General features: G+C 33.4%; 1 protein-coding gene across 5 annotated transcripts in view; it reads left to right on the top strand.

Annotated features, from left to right (window-relative positions):
- Positions 1 to 20,555, top strand: part of SNX13 (sorting nexin 13) — a 65,314-nt gene that overhangs the window by 30,515 nt on the left and 14,244 nt on the right. For 4 of the 5 annotated variants that reach the window (XR_014883877.1, XM_085226158.1, XM_085226156.1 and 1 more), the window contains exons 6-18: positions 402 to 523; positions 676 to 777; positions 1,433 to 1,521; positions 1,952 to 2,035; positions 5,436 to 5,574; positions 6,152 to 6,240; positions 7,351 to 7,450; positions 8,406 to 8,599; positions 11,030 to 11,134; positions 12,842 to 12,974; positions 14,931 to 14,968; positions 17,680 to 17,749; positions 20,284 to 20,456. Coding sequence is in view for 4 of the 5 variants with exons in the window: in XM_085226158.1 (XP_085082284.1) it covers positions 402 to 523; positions 676 to 777; positions 1,433 to 1,521; positions 1,952 to 2,035; positions 5,436 to 5,574; positions 6,152 to 6,240; positions 7,351 to 7,450; positions 8,406 to 8,599; positions 11,030 to 11,134; positions 12,842 to 12,974; positions 14,931 to 14,968; positions 17,680 to 17,749; positions 20,284 to 20,456 (1,438 nt within the window). In the remaining variant the exon portion in view is untranslated. The remainder of the gene's footprint in view (positions 1 to 401; positions 524 to 675; positions 778 to 1,432; positions 1,522 to 1,951; positions 2,036 to 5,435; positions 5,575 to 6,151; positions 6,241 to 7,350; positions 7,451 to 8,405; positions 8,600 to 11,029; positions 11,135 to 12,841; positions 12,975 to 14,930; positions 14,969 to 17,679; positions 17,750 to 20,283; positions 20,457 to 20,555) is intronic. The other variant, XM_085226157.1, reaches the window with a different exon arrangement.

Genomic DNA, 20,555 nt, shown 5'->3' with positions numbered 1-20,555 from the left:
GGTATGTGAGGTTCATGGATGTGAGAAATGTGAGAAATGAGGAAGGAAAAAAAGAAAGAAAAAAACTTGGGTAGTATTTTAGTTTTAAGTTGTAGATGCTTGTAGATGGTTTGCATTAGAGTTTTTTGGCAGATATTTTAAGGTATTGTGAATCAGAACACTACTCTAGGTATTGGTGTTCACTTGAAAGTAATTCAAGTATAAATATTAATGTGTAGATATAAGAACAATATTTTACAATGTTTTCTTTGGTTTCGGTGAATAGGAGATGAGGCTTTTCTATTTCTTCACTCTTTGTTTGCTATCACTGACTCTTGGCAGGGAGGAACGAGAAGTAGAAATTTATAATTGCTCTTTATATTCAGGATAAACTAATTAATTTTCATGGGTCACTTTGATAGGTCAAAGGAAACAGACTGGCAGCCTTACTTCACTACACGACTTGTTGATGACTTCGGCACTCATCTTCGAGTTTTCAGAAAAGCTCAGCAAAGAATAGCAGAGAAGGGTGATCAGATGAAAGGTAATATAATGATTGAAACATTTTTTATTTTGAGTCTTGAGTTGGCAAGTGTTTTACATGTGTGAAATATAGTTGACTTTATAATTCAAGTTTACTCTCAAGTTTCTGATCTTTACAGAAAAGTATATTTGCTTTTATTTTCTTTTGTATAGACCAAGCTGAGGAACTTGTAGATACATTCTTTGAGGTTGAAGTTGAAATGGAAAAAGAAGTCTGTCGTGACCTAGTCTGCACTTCTCCCAAAGATGAAGAAGGTCTCTCAATATTCTTCTGAAGCTATTGTAGTTTAGCAGACTAAATTAAAATGCTACCAATTGATTTTAAAATACTGATATATACTGGAACCTTAGAGTGTGATTTTTCAAAGCATGATTATCTACAACACATGTATATTTCTTCTAATTTGTACTTATTAATATTATGAAAGTGTATGTATGTCTTTATTTCTCGTTTCATTGGGGAAAAAAAAATTAAAAATGCTTTCTGGCACAGAGGGAACAGCTTTGCAGATGATAATTGTTTTTTATTAGATCTATTATCCTTACCACTACTGAATAATCTTCATTTAATAAAAGAAATCACTGTTTGGGGAAAGTATGTAGGAGGAAAAACGTTATATATATTAAAGAAAATAAATTGGAGCTACTTGTTTGATTCTTGGAATTTGGCTTTCTTAACACTTTGGCTTTGGAACTGTAGTTAACTCGGTTGGATTATGTGTCAGCACTGCTTATATTCATTCTGAAAGCTGTTACTATGGAGCTTAAAACTGTAAGAATATATATTACTCTATGTTTTAATTTTATTGTAAGGATTTATCCGTTGGTTTTTATGGTATCAGGTAAAATGAGAAACAAAATAATAGAAAACTGTGCTGAGGGTTCTCTTAATTTTGTTCTCTCTCCATAGGATTCCTAAGGGATCTGTGTGAGGTCTTACTGTATATATTGCTACCTCCTGGAGACTTCCAGAACAAGATCATGCGATACTTTGTCAGGGTAAATGCTGACTCTGAAAGTCACCCTAATTCTTTAGTTTAATGCCTCATAAATTTTTAGAACTGTCTTTTTTTTTTAATTCTGTTCTAGAAAATTGATCTAACTTTGCATTGAATTATTTAAAATGAAATACAATCCTTAAAAGTATTTAATAGAATAAATTGGTTTTTATGAAATACTCAAGGGCTTTTTTTTTTTTTTTTTTTTTTTTTTTTAAACCTCTAGCAGTATTAGGAAAGTGTGATAAAATGAATATTGTTTTCTGTGATATATCAATATCTTCTGATGTTAATTTGGGAAGGTAATGTGCTGGTGTCTGCTGAACGATAACTGTTCTTACATGTTTTCTTTAACATGAATGCAACGTTACTGAAATTATCGCACTTATTTTGTGAATAACTACTTGGAAATGATGTATCTTATTTTTTAGGAAATCCTCTCCCGAGGAATTCTTCTTCCATTAATAAACCAGCTCAGTGATCCTGATTATATTAATCAGTATGTCATATGGATGGTAAGATTTTTTTTAATATAAGCCTTCGCTTGTGTTCCCTTGTTTTCATGGCAAAATGTATTGAGTAAATGAAAAGTTAACCAATGGTAATATTGGCAGAAATAACTTTGGCTGGCCTGTGTGTATATGTTTATGCACGTGTGTATATGCTGTCTTTATTATCTGTACCCTGTGTTGTGGTTCTTTGGCAAAAATTGGCTGGCTGTTCGGGAGGTATGGTGGTAACCTTGAAAGTTATTTTTTCCTTAACTCTTTTTTAGTAAGTGTACTCTAAAGCTTAAGAGACCTGCAAATTGACAAGTAGTAAAGTGGTTTTGTGTGTGTGTGTGTGCATTTGCTTCTGCTAAGAAATCTCAGGATTTGTTTTAAGGATATTTGTGGTGATCCTTAATAATTTAACCAAATGGGAAGAAACAAAACCTTTACTTTGTTATCTCTCTAATGCAAGAGTAACCTGCAAAAAAACCCTCCATAAAGTAATAATATGTACAAAAAGCAGACACAGAACATTTTCATTTTAATTAATGTTATTGTCTGATAATCCAAGTTAAAACTTAAGTTTATTGCTTTTTCCTTCTGGGTCATGAGTCACATTTATTTTTGTCTTCTCCAAGTTTTCTCTACTTTCAATTGTACATTTTAATCTTGGAGTGCACATTCCAGGACTATGCTGAGAACACCCTTGGATTTTATTTTTTTACATATGAAATTGCTTCAGGTGTACATAATATTTTGTTTCCTTTAATCTCCATTTTATGTAAAAGCTTGCAAGGTTTGCAAGGTTTTTCTAAAGGAACTTTAGTATGAAAAATTATTGCTGCTTCTGCGTACTAAGTATTTCAATTTTTGTTTTCCTTTTCCTCCTACACATCTTCTGTTTTTAGTAACTTGGCCTCTTTATTTACTGAGCACTGCCCCCGACTGCATCCAAAGATAGAACTCTGAGGCTTTTATAAAGCTTTCTGTTATGATGATGTCCCAATTGTTAATTTCATAATTTCTTTGAGATAAAGAAGTAAAGACTCTGGGGGAAAATAAGGCTAATATATAACAGTAAATGCTTTCAAAAATTTAATACAAGTCTTATGAAATGAAAGGTCTTGCAGAAATTAAGGTTAAAAGAAGATAGAGCAAATTTTGATTTTTCTTTTTTATGGGAATCTTGACATAAAATCAGATTCAAACAGAAAAAAAATTGATTCTTTTGAATGAGAAGTTTAATACTGTGTTTCGTGGCATTTCATAGACTGTTACTAATTGTTTTATGTTGAATTTTTGTTTTGTTTTAAAATTAGAAGTTAATCAAAGCTTGTCTTTTTGCCATAAAATTCATTTTTTAATAAAATGTTTAGAATTCAACTATTTCTTGTACTGTTATATGGAAAAAAACTTACAGTGGTACAGTACAATGGCTTGGGCTGGAAGGAACCTGAAAGGTCATCTGATTGCAACTTCTAAGAAATACATTTCAAAATTAACTTTGTTTAAAGGTATCCACACTTTGTAGGTCTTTTCTGTGCAGCTCATGCCAGTGTGCTTTGGCAGTGCAGACCAACTGCTATGTTTCCATGTGGTAGGGAGCGTTTTATGATAGACATGAGTGATGTGGTTTTCTCTCCACCCTTGCTTTGGATATAAAGACAGCTTTATAGGACTCAGCTGTCTGCACCTGCATTCATACGCTGTAAAGCTGCCAACATTCCTGAGATCCTGTGCTGCATTCATAACGCAGTTTCCAATGATCTCAACAATGCAGCAGGCTCCTTTTACTTGGATGAATTCCTTAATGTCCTTATAGCAGACTGCATTCATCTTATGGCAATATTAGGACAGCAAGCCTTGGGATAATAATATATGTTGAAACAGCTCAGTAGTTCTTACAGAAGTATCAAGAATTAGAGTTTTGCAGGTAATGTTACTTCAGGCATTTCCTAGTTCTTATTACACTAGGTCATGGATACGTTATAGAATGCTTCATTTCTTTTCTTAATTCTGTATCTTAAAAGACACCATTAGTTTGGGAATATGTAGAGGTCCTTGATGAAGTTTAAATCTTTTCAGTAGTCTCATGAGTTTCTACCTGTGTTTTTAGGCAAGAACTAAATCTAAACCAAGACCGCTTGATTGATTCTTTGTGGGTCTGGCTTTCATCAGTCATTTGGTGCTGTCTCTCTGACCTGGTTACTTTCTTCTGCTGTGTGATCTGGGCATTACAAGAAGATAAGATCTTTGGAAAGGGTTCCTTCCCTTTCCATTTTATGATCAGTGTGAAAAGTACACTGAGAACAAGCTGGAGCAAGTTTATGTTGTGCAAACTTCTGTAGCTTTAACTTTGTCGATATTCATGTTTTGCTTAGGAGAGAGCTTGAGTTAGATCTATGCTATACTGTAGAACTGCTCAGCTTTATAGCTGAGACTAATAGTTGTTCTATTTGTATTTGTTCTCCTAGTTGCAGGAAAAGCAGCCTTTCCTTTGATCTGTGTTTTTTCAGAATAGTGGTATCCAATCTCTGTGTGAGATTATTTATTTTTATTTTTATTATTTTATTTTTACTGTTTCTGCATGGAAGAAGAGTGAGTCAGATTGCATTCAAGTCTTTATGCTACTTAGCGGAAGACTGTGAACAGAATGCTGATTTGATATTCAACAAAGACAACTTCAAACGGACTTTTTTAAATAATATTGTGAAAAGCTTTGGATTTAGTTTTGGGGAAAAAACAGCTAGATGTCTAGGAGATGACATCCTGAAACTGATGAGATTTGAGATCTGTAGTAGATCTCCAGTACAAAACAGTAAATCTGTAGATTTTTGAGATATGTAGTACAGGAAGGAATCATCTGGCAGTGTGGCTCTAGCTTAGAGACAGGTTGGATATGTTTGACAGACAAGTCAGTGAGGTGGAATGTTACCATTGGCCCACAGAAATAGAGAGTACAAATAGAAGCTGGACATGAGCCAGCAGTGTGTGCCTGGAAGGCCAACTGTGTTCTGGGCTGCATTAAAAAAAGGGTGGCCAGCAGGGAGAAGAGGTTGTGGATGCCCCATCCCTGGAGGCATTCAAGGCCAGGCTGGATGTGGCTCTGGGCAACCTGGTCTGGTGGTTGCCGACCCTGCACATAGCAGGGGAGTTGAAACTAGGTGATCGTTGTGATCCTTTTCAACCCAGGCCATTCTATGATTTTATAATATATAGATGACTTACAGATGACCAGTTTCATTTATCATTTGGATTTCTGAAAATTTTATGCTTCTCTCACAGTATTAAATTTTAGCAATAAAAGAAGACCTAGTGTATCAAAATGTTTTCAAAATGCCACTTTGTATCAAAGTAATTCATAATGATTCAGGTCTTGCTTTTATCTGTTTTACATTATTCATGCTGTAAAATTTTGTTTCAGATTCGTGATTCCAACTGTAACTATGAGGCCTTTATGAATATTATTAAATTAAGTGATAATATAGGAGAGTTGGAAGCAGTCAAAGATAAAGCAAGTGAAGAACTGCAATATCTTCGATCTCTAGATACAGCAGGAGATGGTTAGTACTGTGTTATTGTATAAAATATGAAACGTGGTTACCAGCATGATCTCTGAAGAACATTCTAAAAATTCAGCAAATGTAAACTGATATAACTTACTATAAAAATATTTTCTTCTTAACAAAAATAAAAAAGTGAAGTGTTAAAACTTGGATCTTCTTGTATGCTTAAAAGCAAATCACTTTAACCATCTGTATTTTCTTTGTGTGTGTCTTACCTAGGACCTGTGCTTTTTGTTTGTTTGCTTGTTTTTGTTTTCATTTTTGTTTTTTTTTGGGTGGGGGGGGGAGTGTTCTTTGTTTGTATTTTCTTTTTAGTTTAGAAAATTGATTAGATATGTATACTTCCACTGAATTGAAACTTACCTAGCAGCCGGTTCTGAATTTCAGTAATACTTTAGATATTAATGAGTAGTCAGCTAACAGTCTGAAAGCAGAGAGAAATTCTTCTCATTGATTTCTATCAGTGAAGTATTTAAACTGTAAACCTCTGCAAATCTGACGAATTTACTATGTAATATTTCCCTTCTTTGTTTGACTTAATTCTCTTTTTTGTTTTTTTTTTTCTTACTTTCAGATATCAACACTATAAAAAATCAAATAAACAGTTTATTATATGTTATTAAAGTATGTGATTCAAGAATTCAGAGGTTGCAGTCAGGAAAAGTAAGTATTTTAGAATGATTTTTCATTCTGAGAGTGAAGTTGTGAAAAGCTTAATAGTTCAGTCTAACTTCTTAATTCTTGCTTTTTGAAACAAATTTGAAGTGTGCAATTATAGGAATACATAAAATTCAACTTAGTCTTTAATTTACGTGTTTGGAGAGTATTAAAATCTGTCTTTAGTAGTTTAGATAGGTTGTTACGTCTCAAACTGTAGGTTCGGTATAAGGGTTAAACTGAAATGACATGTAGGTAATATGTAAAGCATCTTTCATTTATGCACCTAGATTCAGTTCAGGTTTTTGTTTATTTTTGCTGCTCCAATACATACCTTTGGCATTTTAAGTTTAGTCTTTGGCAAAATTCTCCTTATCTTATTAAGGCACCACTTGATTGTTTTACAGTGCCTTATGGATACTCTATGTATTGTATTTTGTCAGACATGTTTTCTGCTTTAGTTCATAAAAAAACCTGAGGCAGGATGTTAAATTTGAGAATCTAATGTTGTTCCATTTACTTGTTTGTTTTGATTTATATTTATACAGAGTTAGTGTGTTTGCTTTGTTTCATGACTCTCTTAATTGGACTTCAGTGTGTCTCTCTGATAATGTAATCTTGTGTGTATTGACTGTTAAGATGTTTAAAATATTCTGTGACTGGATCCTGAAGCACTGCAGTAATACCAGCTAATGTCATTTTAACAGAATACAGTTGAGCAGACATAAATTTAAGTTGTAACGATCTGCACCCCATAAAATTCTGAAATTAGTTATTCTCATTACTTTATTTTTATGTTATTATAAGCAGTTAAGAGAGATTTGGTGTTAATTTGACTTATATAGCAGGACATGAATGACAAAGCTAAAAGCCAGCCCCTTGTATAGTAGTAAATAGTTGAAGCCAAATATTTATGAGAAAATGACCTTATTATCTTGGTCTTATTAGTGACTGTAAAAATAATTATCCATAGAGAAGCAGATTTATTGTCTATAATATGTTTTCTTTGTTGTTTTTTTTTGCTTTGTTTGTTTTTTTAATTATGATGCCTACATTATGGTAAGGGGAAATTCTTAAAAAATTTAAGAAAAATGAACACTGAACTATGTCTTATAGGAAATAGATACTGTGAAACTGGCAGCAAACTTTGGAAAACTTTGCACAGTCCCTCTGGACCATATCCTGGTAGACAATGTTGCACTACAGTTTTTTATGGGTAAGTATCAGTTTATCTTATGTTTCTATTTAGAAGCAATATACTGACTCACAGCACTATATAATTGTACCTAAATGTAAGTATTTACTGAGAGTTAAATATGTCCTTGCCGGAGGTGACCAAAACCTTTTTTTGCAAATGAAACTAATTATCTTTTCAGAACACTGTGCTCAGCACTTCTAAATACCTGTATTAATCTTGTTTCAGTGCTGATCTCACCATAAGATGCGTTCTTTCTTTATATGTCACCAAAGAAATTTGTTCTGTTTGGAAAAGAATTGCTTAGAATTTTGTAATTGAAATAACTCTGAAATTTAATCATTATTATTTGTCTTTTGCTGGCTCCACTAAAGCTAATGGAGCTAATGGCTACAGATATTAGATTGATCTTTCGAGTATTATGGATCTTCTTAAGGTTCTCCAAGAATTTAAAATACAACAGGAATCTATGTACTGTTTTACGTTTACTATATAATCAAGAATTTGGTAGATTAAATCTTGAGTAATTCATATTTATCATTTTCTGGTGCTTGTTGCTGTTCTGGAAATAATGCTCCTGATAATCATCACTCAGAGTATCAGTCTTTTTGTATGTTGTTGTTATTGATACTTCTTTTAATGCAGTACATGCATGTGATTCATTAGAATTCCAGTTTGAACTTCCTCTCTACTTGTATCATGCTATACAACCCTGTTGCTTCCACACAGTAATGATTGATTCAGTTTTTAAATGTGCATTTTAAGATTAGCAACCTAATTCTTTACTGTCAGTTTTGTTTAGCGATTATCACCAATGCATATATAGCCCTCTTTATTTTTTTCACCTTGGATAATTGTTCCAGATATTTAAAATGTTCTGGAGTTCAAATTTTAGCTAACATTTTAGACAATTCTTACTTCAAGATAAAATAATTTTGCTCGTTTGCTTGATATTTTCTATTTGTTTTTTTTGTAGATTACATGCAGCAGACTGGTGGCCAAGCACATCTGTTTTTCTGGATGACAGTGGAAGGATACAGGGTTACAGCACAGCAACAGCTGGAGGTACTTCAAAGCCGGCAACGAGATGGAAAACATCAGACTAATCAGACCAAGGGTCTATTAAGAGCAGCTGCAGTTGGAGTTTATGAGCAATATTTATCAGAAAAGGTAGGAATAATGTACTTCTGAATTGTTTGAAATGTACTGTTTTTACAGATGGTTGTCTGGTAGTTATGACTACAGTAATATGAAGTTGATTTGATACTGCACAAGTTGTTTACAGGCTAACATTTAGGGCACTACCTGCGTGTCTTCTCTCCTTATGTCAAGCGGAAAGAAAATTTCTTCAGTTTCTTTGATTATCTTACCAAAAGCATTGAAAATGTGACCTTCAGATGCTTTCTTTCTATAATAGTGTATAGAAAAGCTAGAGAAAATGTTAAGATATAATAAGAAATTACTTTCCTACAGCGCATAAGTGCCCAACCTTTCAGCTTGCCTAGGCTGCACTGAATGAAGAGGAATTGTCTTAAGCTATGTATATGTAGGATGCTCTGAAGGTAATGCCTCCTATTTATTTCTATGCAAACTACAGCCCATACAGAGAATGCAGTAATGCTATTTGATAGAGCAAATTCTCATCTACAAAATGCTATTTTTCTAACGTGGACACTACCATTAGCTGTGCATTTTCACCAGCCATAAATAAGAGCCTGAATGCTATGCTTGTAAAAATTTGCATCAGCAGAGGTAACCCATGTTCTGTAGCTTCTGTATGCACATAGTTGCTGAGATGTACCACTCACTGCATCGCTGCACTCATATCCACAGTTTGGTCTCCATAAACATTCAGAAAGTGTCAATGGACGCCATTATTTCTGCTTGGAGGAATTCAGTAGCTTACCTTTGGTTCATATGCACATCTGTGTCAGACTCCATTCCGTCAGACTGCCCCTTTGCTGCCATTTGTCAAACGGAAACAAAATGGAATATTGGTGGGAAGGTTCAACCTTTACTGTCATACCACCAACATCCACATCTGACATTTTGGGCTGACATAATGAAATAGGAGGCATTGCTTTTGGAGCAGAACTCATAAAAGATAAACTGCAGTTATTGTACTTAAGTAGCAAAACTTTGTTGTTGTTTATTTTTATACAAACATGAAAAAGAGGACAACGAAAGCATAAAATTATCAAACAGCCCATGTTTGACCCCATTTATTGTGAAACCAGTGCGTCACTCAGGATGGATGGAAGTAGTTGCAATTCTTAGTGAGTTCTCAGGGGTTTCTTCTGAGATTTTTTTTATGAAATTTTAATCATTGTGTGCCTCATCCTTGAAAAATGTTGCTCACAAAAGTGCATGCTGCCAAAAAGCCGTGACATGAATGAGGTGTAATTGTGAAGCGAAGGGTATTTCTCTCTGTTAAGACAGGGCTTATGTAAGTAGAGTGACATGCTCCAATCTTTAAGTTGAATTTCTGATTGCAACTCTGTACATTCCATTTGAAAATTTGCAGGTTATGTATTAATTTTGATTGAAAAAGAAATCGCAAGTATACAAAAAAAATTGGTGATTTTCTGGCAATCTTGAATCCTGTTTTCAGACTTGTGAACAAAGCACCTTTGTTCTGAATTTGTGTATGCGTAAAAATCACCTTTCAAATTACTCAAAAGCTTCCCTCAGGAAATTATCCCTCAAATCTATTGCAGTGTTTCTGCATTATTTTTTTCATTTTGTTTTTTCACCTCAAAAGCATATCAGCAGGGTTTCTTTAGACTATCCAGATCTTGCTCTGCTGACTGAATACACGGCTCCTGTGTAAACTGGTGAGTGATCCCAGAGCTATTTCAAAGCCAACCAACTCAGCCTGTCAGCTGTGCTAAATAGATCAGTTGAGCAGCTGTGTTGGGTCTGCTTTAGTGCTGGTTCCTGTGTCTGTTGCTGAAAATGGGAAATTATGTGAGCTTGGGCCTATATTTAAAAAAAAAAAAAAAAAAAAAAAAAAAAAAAAAAAAGTTTAACTGGCAGCAGTTTGAAATACCTCATACCAAGGGAGAACTGAGAATCTGATAGCTTTCTCTTCTGGTAGCTGTAATACTGTCAGTGTAAGAAGCTACTGTGCTTATAGCTCCTGATAGCCTGCAGAAATTAGTAGAACTGACAAGCTGTTAGGTTTTTTGGTTTTTTTTTTTTTTTTTTTGCCACTTTAGGGTTTCATCCATTCCCTTTTTTTTTTTTTTTTTTTTAGTGGGTTTTTCTTTATTTCTGAATCTGAGTCTTTCTAAAAATAAATAAAAGTATGCTTGAGTCTGAGTAATTTTCTGGATGGTATATTGCTTCATATTGATGTGCTTAAATTGTGTTTTGAGGTGCTTTCCAGTATTCTGAAATTTCTGAGTTTTAATATACTGAATTTCATCATAGATTTCTTTTTTTCCTTTTTTCTGACCTAGGCACATTTAGATCTAGAAATACTCATCACAAAGCTATATATTTTGCTTAGATACTTGCAGAATTGTATTGGATTTTATTTGTGAAAACAGAAGTTTTTTATTTTTATGCTGCAAAAGTTGATTTAGATCTCTGTGACAGGCATCTCCAAGAGTTAATATTGATGACAACTTGGTTGCAAAACTTGCGGAAACACTGAACCATGAGGATCCAACACCTGAAATCTTTGATGACATTCAAAGAAAGGTATACTTTGTTCTTACTGTATTTCATTGGCATTTTTATGACAACGGGATATTAAACTTCACTGCAGCCAGAGGAGGAAGAAAATCGAGTATAAAAACCTAAAACCTGTTTTACTATTTTCCTTTTCTATAATTTCCTTTTCTGTAAAAATCTTATTCTACCTTGCCACCTTCTGCTTAGCCGTATGTAGCTCATCATTTTCAAAGTAATGGGCAGAAAGAGGTGGTGGCCTGAGTGAAATTAATTACGAAGCATGGATAAAAATTATGTGATTATTATTTGTGTTTGTGCACCAATGTCAGAAAATGTGCCTATGCAAGTGACATGTAAGTGGTACGATTTTCATCTGTCATCAGCTCTCTATTTTCGGAGGTGAGTTAAGAATAAGTGTATTACTTATGAAATTTTATCTCTTTCAGGATGTTAATTGGCCAACTCTGTTCCTGTAGGACTGCACAGAAAGCAGCAAATATCAAAGATGAAACTATCTTTTCAGTACCAGAGTACTTAGACTCTATCACTCGAGCCTAATTTTTTTTTTTTTTTCAAAAAAATGAGTCAGTAAATTACATATCCAGTCTGAGAAATTTCTGTGTTTTCAGTCACTAACTAAATGTTCTCAGTTGTACTAAAAATTAATTATATGAGCTGCAGAATTTAGAATCACTCTGTTGTACGTGAGGACTGCATTTAAGACCAATAAAAGCATGTTATAAGTTCTGCATTGCTCTAAGTAGGTTACAAAGGCCTTGCATTCTTGTTGAAGAGAGCATAAAATTCTCATGTGTTATGAAAGAAATTGACTTCTTCAGAATGGCACGAATTTTTGGGGCGCATTCTTAACAGATGATAGCACTTGTACAGATTCTTTCACACTACATAAAAAGATATATGAATATTTGTCTGTATGTATATACAAGTTGAGTGCTAGTGAGTACTGATTAAAAAAAACAATGAATGAAAATCTTACTCTCCTAAGGGAATTTTGTAGGGAATTAAAATGTTATACATTGTGTGTTCTTTTTAAAAACCCATATCTACTTAAATTACTAGTCACCTTCATGATAAAATTTGTGTACATGGATGAGTAGATGGTGGTTTGGGTGTGATGATACTGAGGAGTATATTAGTATAACAGGAAAGAAAGTGATATGTCATTGTTCAGGCTACATGGAAAAATTTTTGATACGGTGTGATTAATTCTATGTGATGTAAGATGGTACTGTTCTGGCTGAACTGAAAATCTTCAAGAAAGTATGTGGAGTCTTCCTCCCTTTCCTTTCTCTCTTGCACCTCTTCCTATAGGTGTTTTCAGTTTATGCTTAGAGTTTAAGATAGAGAAATAACCTCTCATGAAATTGATGAAGACTAGATATATTTAGAGTGCTGCTGGGATGGTTAAGATGAAAGGAAGGAAACATTCACAGTTAATTTACTAATTTTCTTCCTATATGTACATACATCATTAGTAAGTGAAAGAGTTTCTGTTAATTCTGTGTTATGCTGCTAACAAAATTAATTCTCATAACTTTTTTGTTAAGAGTAAGCATAAGTTGAAATTTCTCAGGTTTGCAGTAGAGTTTTAAAGGCAACTCAGACACTCGTACAATATGATGATGTGTTGTTCAAATGAGATTTACGAAAGCTTGTTTAGTGAAAAAATCATAACATTAATATTTCTAATGTTGGCATTTTTATTTCAATAAGGTGTATGAATTGATGCTGCGAGATGAAAGATTCTACCCTTCGTTCAAACAGAATGTATTGTATGTCCGCATGTTAGCTGAGCTGGATATGCTGAAGGATCCAAGTTTCCGAGGATCAGATGATGGTGAAGGAGGTGAGCTCTTTACCTGTTCGGGAGATTTTCTGGAAATACTCTTTTTTTTTTTTTTTTTTTTTTTCCCCTCCCTTAAAATCAATTAAAATTTCAAATTTAGTGTTTTCTCTTTCTGTTTTCCTGTAAATTGTTTGGAGACGCAGAAAAGTTTTTCTGTAGTAACTTTATTAGCTTCATGTAGGGCTTAATACATACTCATGTTATTCACATGGTAATAGAAAACAAAAGTACATAAATACGGGTTTTTTAAGCTTTCTGAAAAATGAAAACATGGGAAGTCATTGAAAAATATGGAAGTCTTTCACTTCCTTACAATTTTATGTGAACTCAGTTATCTTGCATGACTGTACAGACTACTTAATTAACACTTCTACATCCTTTTTTTTGTGTTCCCAAGCCAATCTTATCTACTTGTTCTTTTGCCTGTTCTTTGTTTAGTGGTTTTACCCTTTGTATTATTAGTTATATTCACAAAAGTTGGTCTAAATAATTTTCATGTATTTTCATTTTATAACATTTAATTTCTTCGCTTAACATTTTCTCATTTTATTTTATTATGGCCTTGTAAATTCTTTAATAAATCCAAGGGAATCCTGAGGATATTTATTTTGGGTCAGATACATTTTAGATCATTCTTTCATCAACATATTTGAATTTGTAGATGTAACAAAGCCCATTGGCATGTTGGATGTAGTCCTACCATGAGAAGTTATGTAAATTGAATAACATAATAATTTAATCTTAGATTGAATAAAGGTGAAAGTGAGTCCATGAAAGAGCATGGACATTTATTTGTTTAAGTATTTTGGAGATTAAGCAGACTTCATGCTGTAGGATGCCTTCTGGTATTTTGTAATTTCCTGATAGCATTTGGTGTTTACCAACATTTGGTTGTTTGCTAGTAAGCTGAAGTGCACCACTGACAACTCAAGCTACTTTTGAGTAGCTATTTTCCATTGTGCTAGTGTGAGAATGACAGAAATACTAACTTTATTTCACTTTGAGAATGCTAATGTTGCTTTCCTTTCTATCCACATTATTGTGGAGGGGGAAGAGGTTTTTTTTCTCTGTAATTTCTTTTTGTGTTGTATTCTCAGTGTACTGAATTTTCTTAAATGTTGCTGTGTCATCTGAAGTAGTATCATAACTGCTTTTATTGTTAGACATATTGGATGGGCCATAGAAATGAATTCTTTTTGAGGAAATTATATACCGACCTTATGTTAATTTAAATTGTTTATGTATAAAGCGAGAGTTAGGGTAACTGTTCTATCTTGTCCTTTTTTATTCTGTTACCTTAAGTACTCTCAAGTCTTAGCGCTTTTTCTTATGAATGCTTTTGGGTCAAAGGCTTAGCTGCTTACAGTTCTATTGAATGAGATGAGATTACAGTAATTTTTTTTTTATTTAAAAATCTGTTGAATTAGAACATCTTAATATTTGATATGAATAGATACTTATACAGTATTTATACTTTAATACAGAATGAACACACATATATGTTAAGTATATTCTAATTAGATACATGTATTAAAATATTTACATGTGTACATATTTAATAATACTTAATTCTGATTTCTAACACAGTGTGGCCCAGAGGAAGTTTGCAACTGAATAATTCTCCTTAACTTTATGTCAAATCTATTGGAAATTACTCAACTATTAAATTGACTCCTTAGTGAAGCAATTTCATGTGGTATGAGCTTAAAATAAAAACACATTCTTTGGAGTATTTATTTTGTATCTATCGCTGTGGAAATACATTTTCATTTAGATGCTATTTTGGGAACTGGAAGTATTTATGTGTTGTGTACAACTGTTTCTCAATACTATGATAATAGCTTTTCCAGAAATGAAACTACAAAATCTTACGGGGACTGCTATTTCTTGTGTGTGGCCCTACATTGGAGGAAATCTAACTTTTTTTTTTCTTTTCCCAATCCTCACTGATGCCAGAATCTTTTAATGGGTCTCCTACTAGTAGCATAAATCTGGTAAGTGCTCTTTTTTCCTCTCTCCCTAACAGTAGAGAGTATTGTAAATTACTTTTAATTATGTACATGTTAGAGGGGTTAATTCATTGCAGTTTAATTTCTGAAAAAGTCTTCTATGCTCTTGAATCATATTGAAAGACGGATTAAGGCTCAATTAGTCTGTAAGATAAAGATCTTTTTTGTACTTTGCCCGAGTCTAATGAATTGCTTACTTAGTTTCTCACAAAGTCTATTAGTAGACTGCAGTTAATTTATGAAAAACATACATATTTATATCTGTTCCTTATGTTAAATAGACATAAATTCTGAGTTTGAGCAATAATAGATGAAATGCTTTGAAACTAAAATCTCAAGCCGCAAAACAAAGCATTTAATTTTAATGCAGTGGGTTGTGTTTTTTTTTTTTGTTGTTGTTGTTTTTAAGAACTTGATTTAGAAACATACACAGAATCATGGAATCATAGAATGGCTAGAATCACTAATTTGCAAAACGTAAAAAAAAAAAAAAAAGAACAATTTCAGTGCATTTCCTCCTCTCCCTCTAACTTGGTTTCTTCAAGTTATATCGAACTGAACAAGATAAGAAGACTCAGTAGTTCGTTTGAGAGTATTTTGGATGTCGAGTTTAGAAAAGTTTGCAATCAGCGTGCACCTTCCTGGCTTATGTGACTCACGGCCTTTTCTAATTCTTTCTTGGAGGATTCTGTACCTCTGTAATGAGTTCCAGTGCATTATAGAACATGCTCATCATGCAGAGGAGTAGAATTTACTTGTTAAAAGAATACTTCTACAGTAAATATTAACAAGCTTCCATGTTGTTGTTTTTTTGTTGTTGTTATTGTGACTTCTATTGTTTTCATCTTGTTTACATTTTGAAATATGAAGAGAAGGTTCAGCAGGTGGAACTTGAACAAAATCCTGTTAGATACAGAAGTAAAACATAGGGGTTTGTAGTTTTTTTTCGATTTGCATCCAATGCTGATAAAGTGTTATAAGAGATTATTGTAACTATTTCTTTAAAGAGACCTTTCAAATATCGCAAGTATTCTTGTAAACATAACCTGACGTATCAGAATTGTACTTGGATAGGGGTTTCTCTTTGTTATAGATCATCTGGTGAATGTTTAGTGCTACTTACTTTTGTGACTTTTCCTAGCTAAGCTAGAAAATCTTAAAGCCTTTGTTAAGAATTGTTGCATGTTAGCAGAATTCAACATATATTATTTTCATGAAGAATGAAAAACATTATTTATACAGAATGTTTAATTAAACAGAAATGTTTAATAAAACTGTTAGGCAGAAGAAATTTTACTTTCTATGTTCCTTATTCTTCAGGGTTGTTTGGGGCTTTCAGTGCTTTTACAGGTGTTTGAATACTGGTAGATTAGTTTTTCCTGGCTGAATTCCATGGCAAGAGTACATTTCTGTACAAATAATATTGTTCCCTTGTGCTAGTTCGTTACATGAAGTAAAATAGACCTTGGTAAGGTTACTTTAAAGGTCATGGAATTTCTGTACTTTTAGCTAATGACAGTGCATTAAGAAAGATTAGGTTGTAGCATGATAGTCTTGCATTTTAATTAACTTGAGTTCTTTTAAGATTATTTGAAACTTCTAAGGAAAAGTTATCTTATCTTCTCAATTCCTGCCTCTAATTTAACACCTTCATCTTCTACACTAAACCAGTAGGGTGCATTTTTGCAGTATAAAACAACTGTGGAATATTTAGGCTCTTGCAGATACCATCTAACTTGTTCCATGATCTGAACTTTCTGTATTCCTTTTGCACTGAGTAAAATAGAGGATGTTACAAAGGTAATACATATCCAAGACCTTGAATAGCAGCAGAAATACCTGAGTTGATCTTCCGAATGTCATTAATATATATTAGTCTGAACTCTGTGCAGATATAAGAAAAAAGGACAAAGTCAGGTTGGTGATTTAGGGACAGGTAAGAATAAGTAATGATACTTTAAAAAAAAAAAAATACAGCAGTAGTTTGATGTCAGGATTGCATAGTATGTGAAGTATTGGAGTTGCCTAAATTAGCTAGGATCTGAAAGGCTGTAAATTCTGTTTCAGTAGCTCTGTCTTTGGCATAAGTAATAAAAAAAAAAAAAACATCTTTAAAACATCTATTAAGCTTCTTTTGATCCCGAATAATTACTGAACAGAGAGATAGAATATTAGCTTAAGGATGCACATGTTTATAAGGGAGAATGTGTCTGAGAAAATTGCTCACTGTTTTTTACATAGAGTGGAGAAGTTATTCAACTTTTACTGCTTTGTCTAGTTGGCAGTCAGTTGAAAGAAACAGTATAAAGATGTAAGTAATAATAAGTAAAACCTCAGTTATGCCACAGCTGCATCTCCATAGCTGTACTGCTGTTCTTTTGTTTTTCAAATGCTCAGTGAAAGACTATTTGTGGCTGTAACTCTATTACACTGAGATATCAAATGAAGGTGGTAAATACATTTGAGTGGTCAAAAAAGTATGTGAAACTGTATGTTTTGGGAGGAATTACCTTAGTAACCAGGTAATAAAAACATAATTTTGTTGTTACAGTGCATGAAGTTATCCTAATGTTATAGTGAACTAAAAGTTTGAAAATGAACTAGATTAATCAAAAAGCATCTTGCAAATGAGATATGTCTATGATTTTATTCTCTGTTGCTTATTTCTTCCTTCTGCCCTCTCTCTCCCCCTGCAGTCCTTAGATGACCTTTCAAATGTCCCTTCTGATGAGACAGTTCAACTCCATGCATATATCTCGGATACTGGTAAGTTAATCTGTTACCACAACTGCTTACTTTTTTTTCCCCAACTTTTGAGTGATGGTTTTTTTGTTTTGTTTTGTTTTTAATATATTACAGGCCCATGAATTCCTAATCCTTCCCTTTTTTTTTTTTTTTTAATATCATAAAACATTGAATTCATACTCCCCATGAAGTCCTTGTAATGGAACTTCATACAGAATTGTTGCTGTAGTTCGAGACTATATATGTACCTAAAATGAAATACAATTCTTGCTGTTTATAGCATTATTATTTTTCCTTTCTATGGATGACAGGAAAAAGTTAATGAACTATTGTTCATTAAGTTTAATACTGAGTATTTGTTTTGACAGCTATTTAAAGAACAATTTCTGAAAACCAACTTTCTTTCTAGTCAGACAAGTTGTATTCTTAAATGTTCACTTCCCTTGCTACAATACAATCCCCCCTTTTCTGTGCTTCCTGATTGGCTTAGCTCAATTTGAGGTAGAGAATTCGGTTTTTACAGTGGTGGAATTCTTGGTTATTTTAGCAAACTTCTGTTTATTAATAAGCTAAAAAAATGTATGATAGGATAGCAAATAATAAAGCTCAGGTACTATTTGCAAATACTCTAGTTAGACAAGATTCCACTGGAAAATGATTTTGTCAGCGAGTCTTTGGGTAGAGTTTACTATGACTTTTAAACTATGTATTTATATAGCACAGATGAAAGCAAAAATTGAGCTAACTGACATTTTAATTAAATTTATGGCAACCCAGCATGGTACAATCCAATAGTCTGTATGTTTTTTTTTAGCCCTCAGAGAAGGGGAAAAATAATCTTAAAAGTTAAGAATTACAATTTTTCTTGTAGTGAAATTGTGGACCTTACTTGTTTTCTGAATTATATTTAGAAGTTTCATTGTTTTAATCCCTAAGGAAAATAAAACTGAAACTCTTATGAATTATGTTTAAATTTATGGTCTGATGCCAGCAAGTCCTGATTACTATCACCTTCACTCCATCATTCCATAGTAATTCGTATGAACCAAGGAATATGCACAGATTCATACTGTAAGGATTAAACTAGAGGTCTCCTTTTTGTTTACCTTGTATTGGAGCAAGATATAGAAGTCTCGCTGCCTTCTTGGTGCTGCAGGCAGTGTGCACATGGTGCATCTGTGTGCAGGCTTCTTTCCTGTGCTATTGCCCTTTACTGTGCTCAGGGAGGGGTTACAAAGTCTTTCCTATAATCATTAAGGATCTAACTTCCTTTGTGTTGCAAAATAAGTGTCTGTTATAATAAGATACAATGTAAAGCATGGTGGGAGCTGCTTCTTTCTTTTTCTACTGCTCCTGGCTGGCAGTGGTCGATGTGGTACAGTGGCTGCATAGCAGAGTGGTCAGTGTGAGTTTAGAGGATAAGTTTTGTGCACACCCATGGGGCAATGGCTTCCTGTCTCTTTATTCTTGGATTTAGCATTCATCATTCTTCTAAAGGATTGATGCCGAAGAAGATTGGTGATGCTCCATTCCCACTGTGTGTTTTACTAGTGGGGAATTCTTACCTTGTTAACCCCTATCTTTGAGCTTGCTTTGCAGCTTAGACATCAGCCTTGTTCTTACAAAATACCAAGAGGTTAGAGCTGATGATTTGGTAGAGAAGTGTATTTCATGGAGTGGGAACACATTAAGAAATTCATAGAACTTAAGTATTTTCATCTAGCTAAGAGCTGTTGGCTCAGTATTTGGAGTTTAGAGCATGTTAAGAGTATAAACATATGCAGTGTATACAGTGCTGGTTTTACGATGTTCTGTAGTTTAGATGGGAGTTTTTGAAACCTTTTTCTTATAGGGATGGAAGAAATGCAGAAGAAAATTTAAAAATTTCTTTTCGAGATAGCCATCTGTGCTCTTTCCATTTATAAATTGGCTTCTCCATAAAATGTGTGTATCCGTACATAGAATTATGTATACATGTGCGCACATACAGAATACGTGCATTTGTGTATGTCTATGTGTATATAATTTTTCTTGACTGAGAAATACTGTGGGGGTTGTTTTTTTTTATCTTGTAGCCAGTAACTGCTATAGTGCTAAAGAAAGAAACAAATGCTTATGATGTTATGCTTTCTGTTGTATTTGTAAGCTTTCTAAAATATGACTAGACGGTACTTTGGAGACTGGAATCTCTTCTGGTTTCACAGTTGTCTTTCACCTCTATCTTGAATTCCTTAGGTTGAAGTTATTTTTTAAAAGATCTATTCTCTAGTCATTAAAGTGGGAATCTTTCCTATTTATTTTTTATTTGTTTATTTTATGTTTTGCATGTGAGTGAAACTTGCCTATCTTAAAGGCTACTTAATCCCTGTGAATTAAATTTATGTTCAAACACTTCCAGTGTTTTGGATAAACGGATGACTTACTCTTCTGCTTGCATGTCCATTTTAGTTTCTCAAGTCTGTCATTTCAGACATTTCTTCACTTCACGTTTGTGTCCTCTCGTCTTCCTTCTTTCTGTTTGTTCCTTTTTTTTATTTTTGTCTTTAAACTACTAGTATATGCTGACTATGACCCATATGCTGTGGCAGGAGTGTGTAATGACCATGGCAAGACGTACGCGCTGTATGCTATCACAGTCCATCGAAGAAATGCAAACAGTGAGGAAACATGGAAGACATATCGGCGCTACAGTGACTTCCATGACTTTCACATGAGGATCACTGAGCAGGTAATTCATCGCGTTGAAGTCTTTTAAGATTTCTATGAAAGAGGGTTTTTTTGTGTGTTTTTTTTTTTTTTTTTTTTTTTCCCCTGTTAGATGGTGTGG

This window comes from Meleagris gallopavo, chromosome 6 (genome assembly GCF_905368555.1).
Source record: "Meleagris gallopavo chromosome 6, MGAL_WU_HG_1.1, whole genome shotgun sequence".
Lineage (NCBI taxonomy): Eukaryota > Metazoa > Chordata > Aves > Galliformes > Phasianidae > Meleagris > Meleagris gallopavo.
This window is presented reverse-complemented; position numbering and strand designations above follow the sequence as displayed.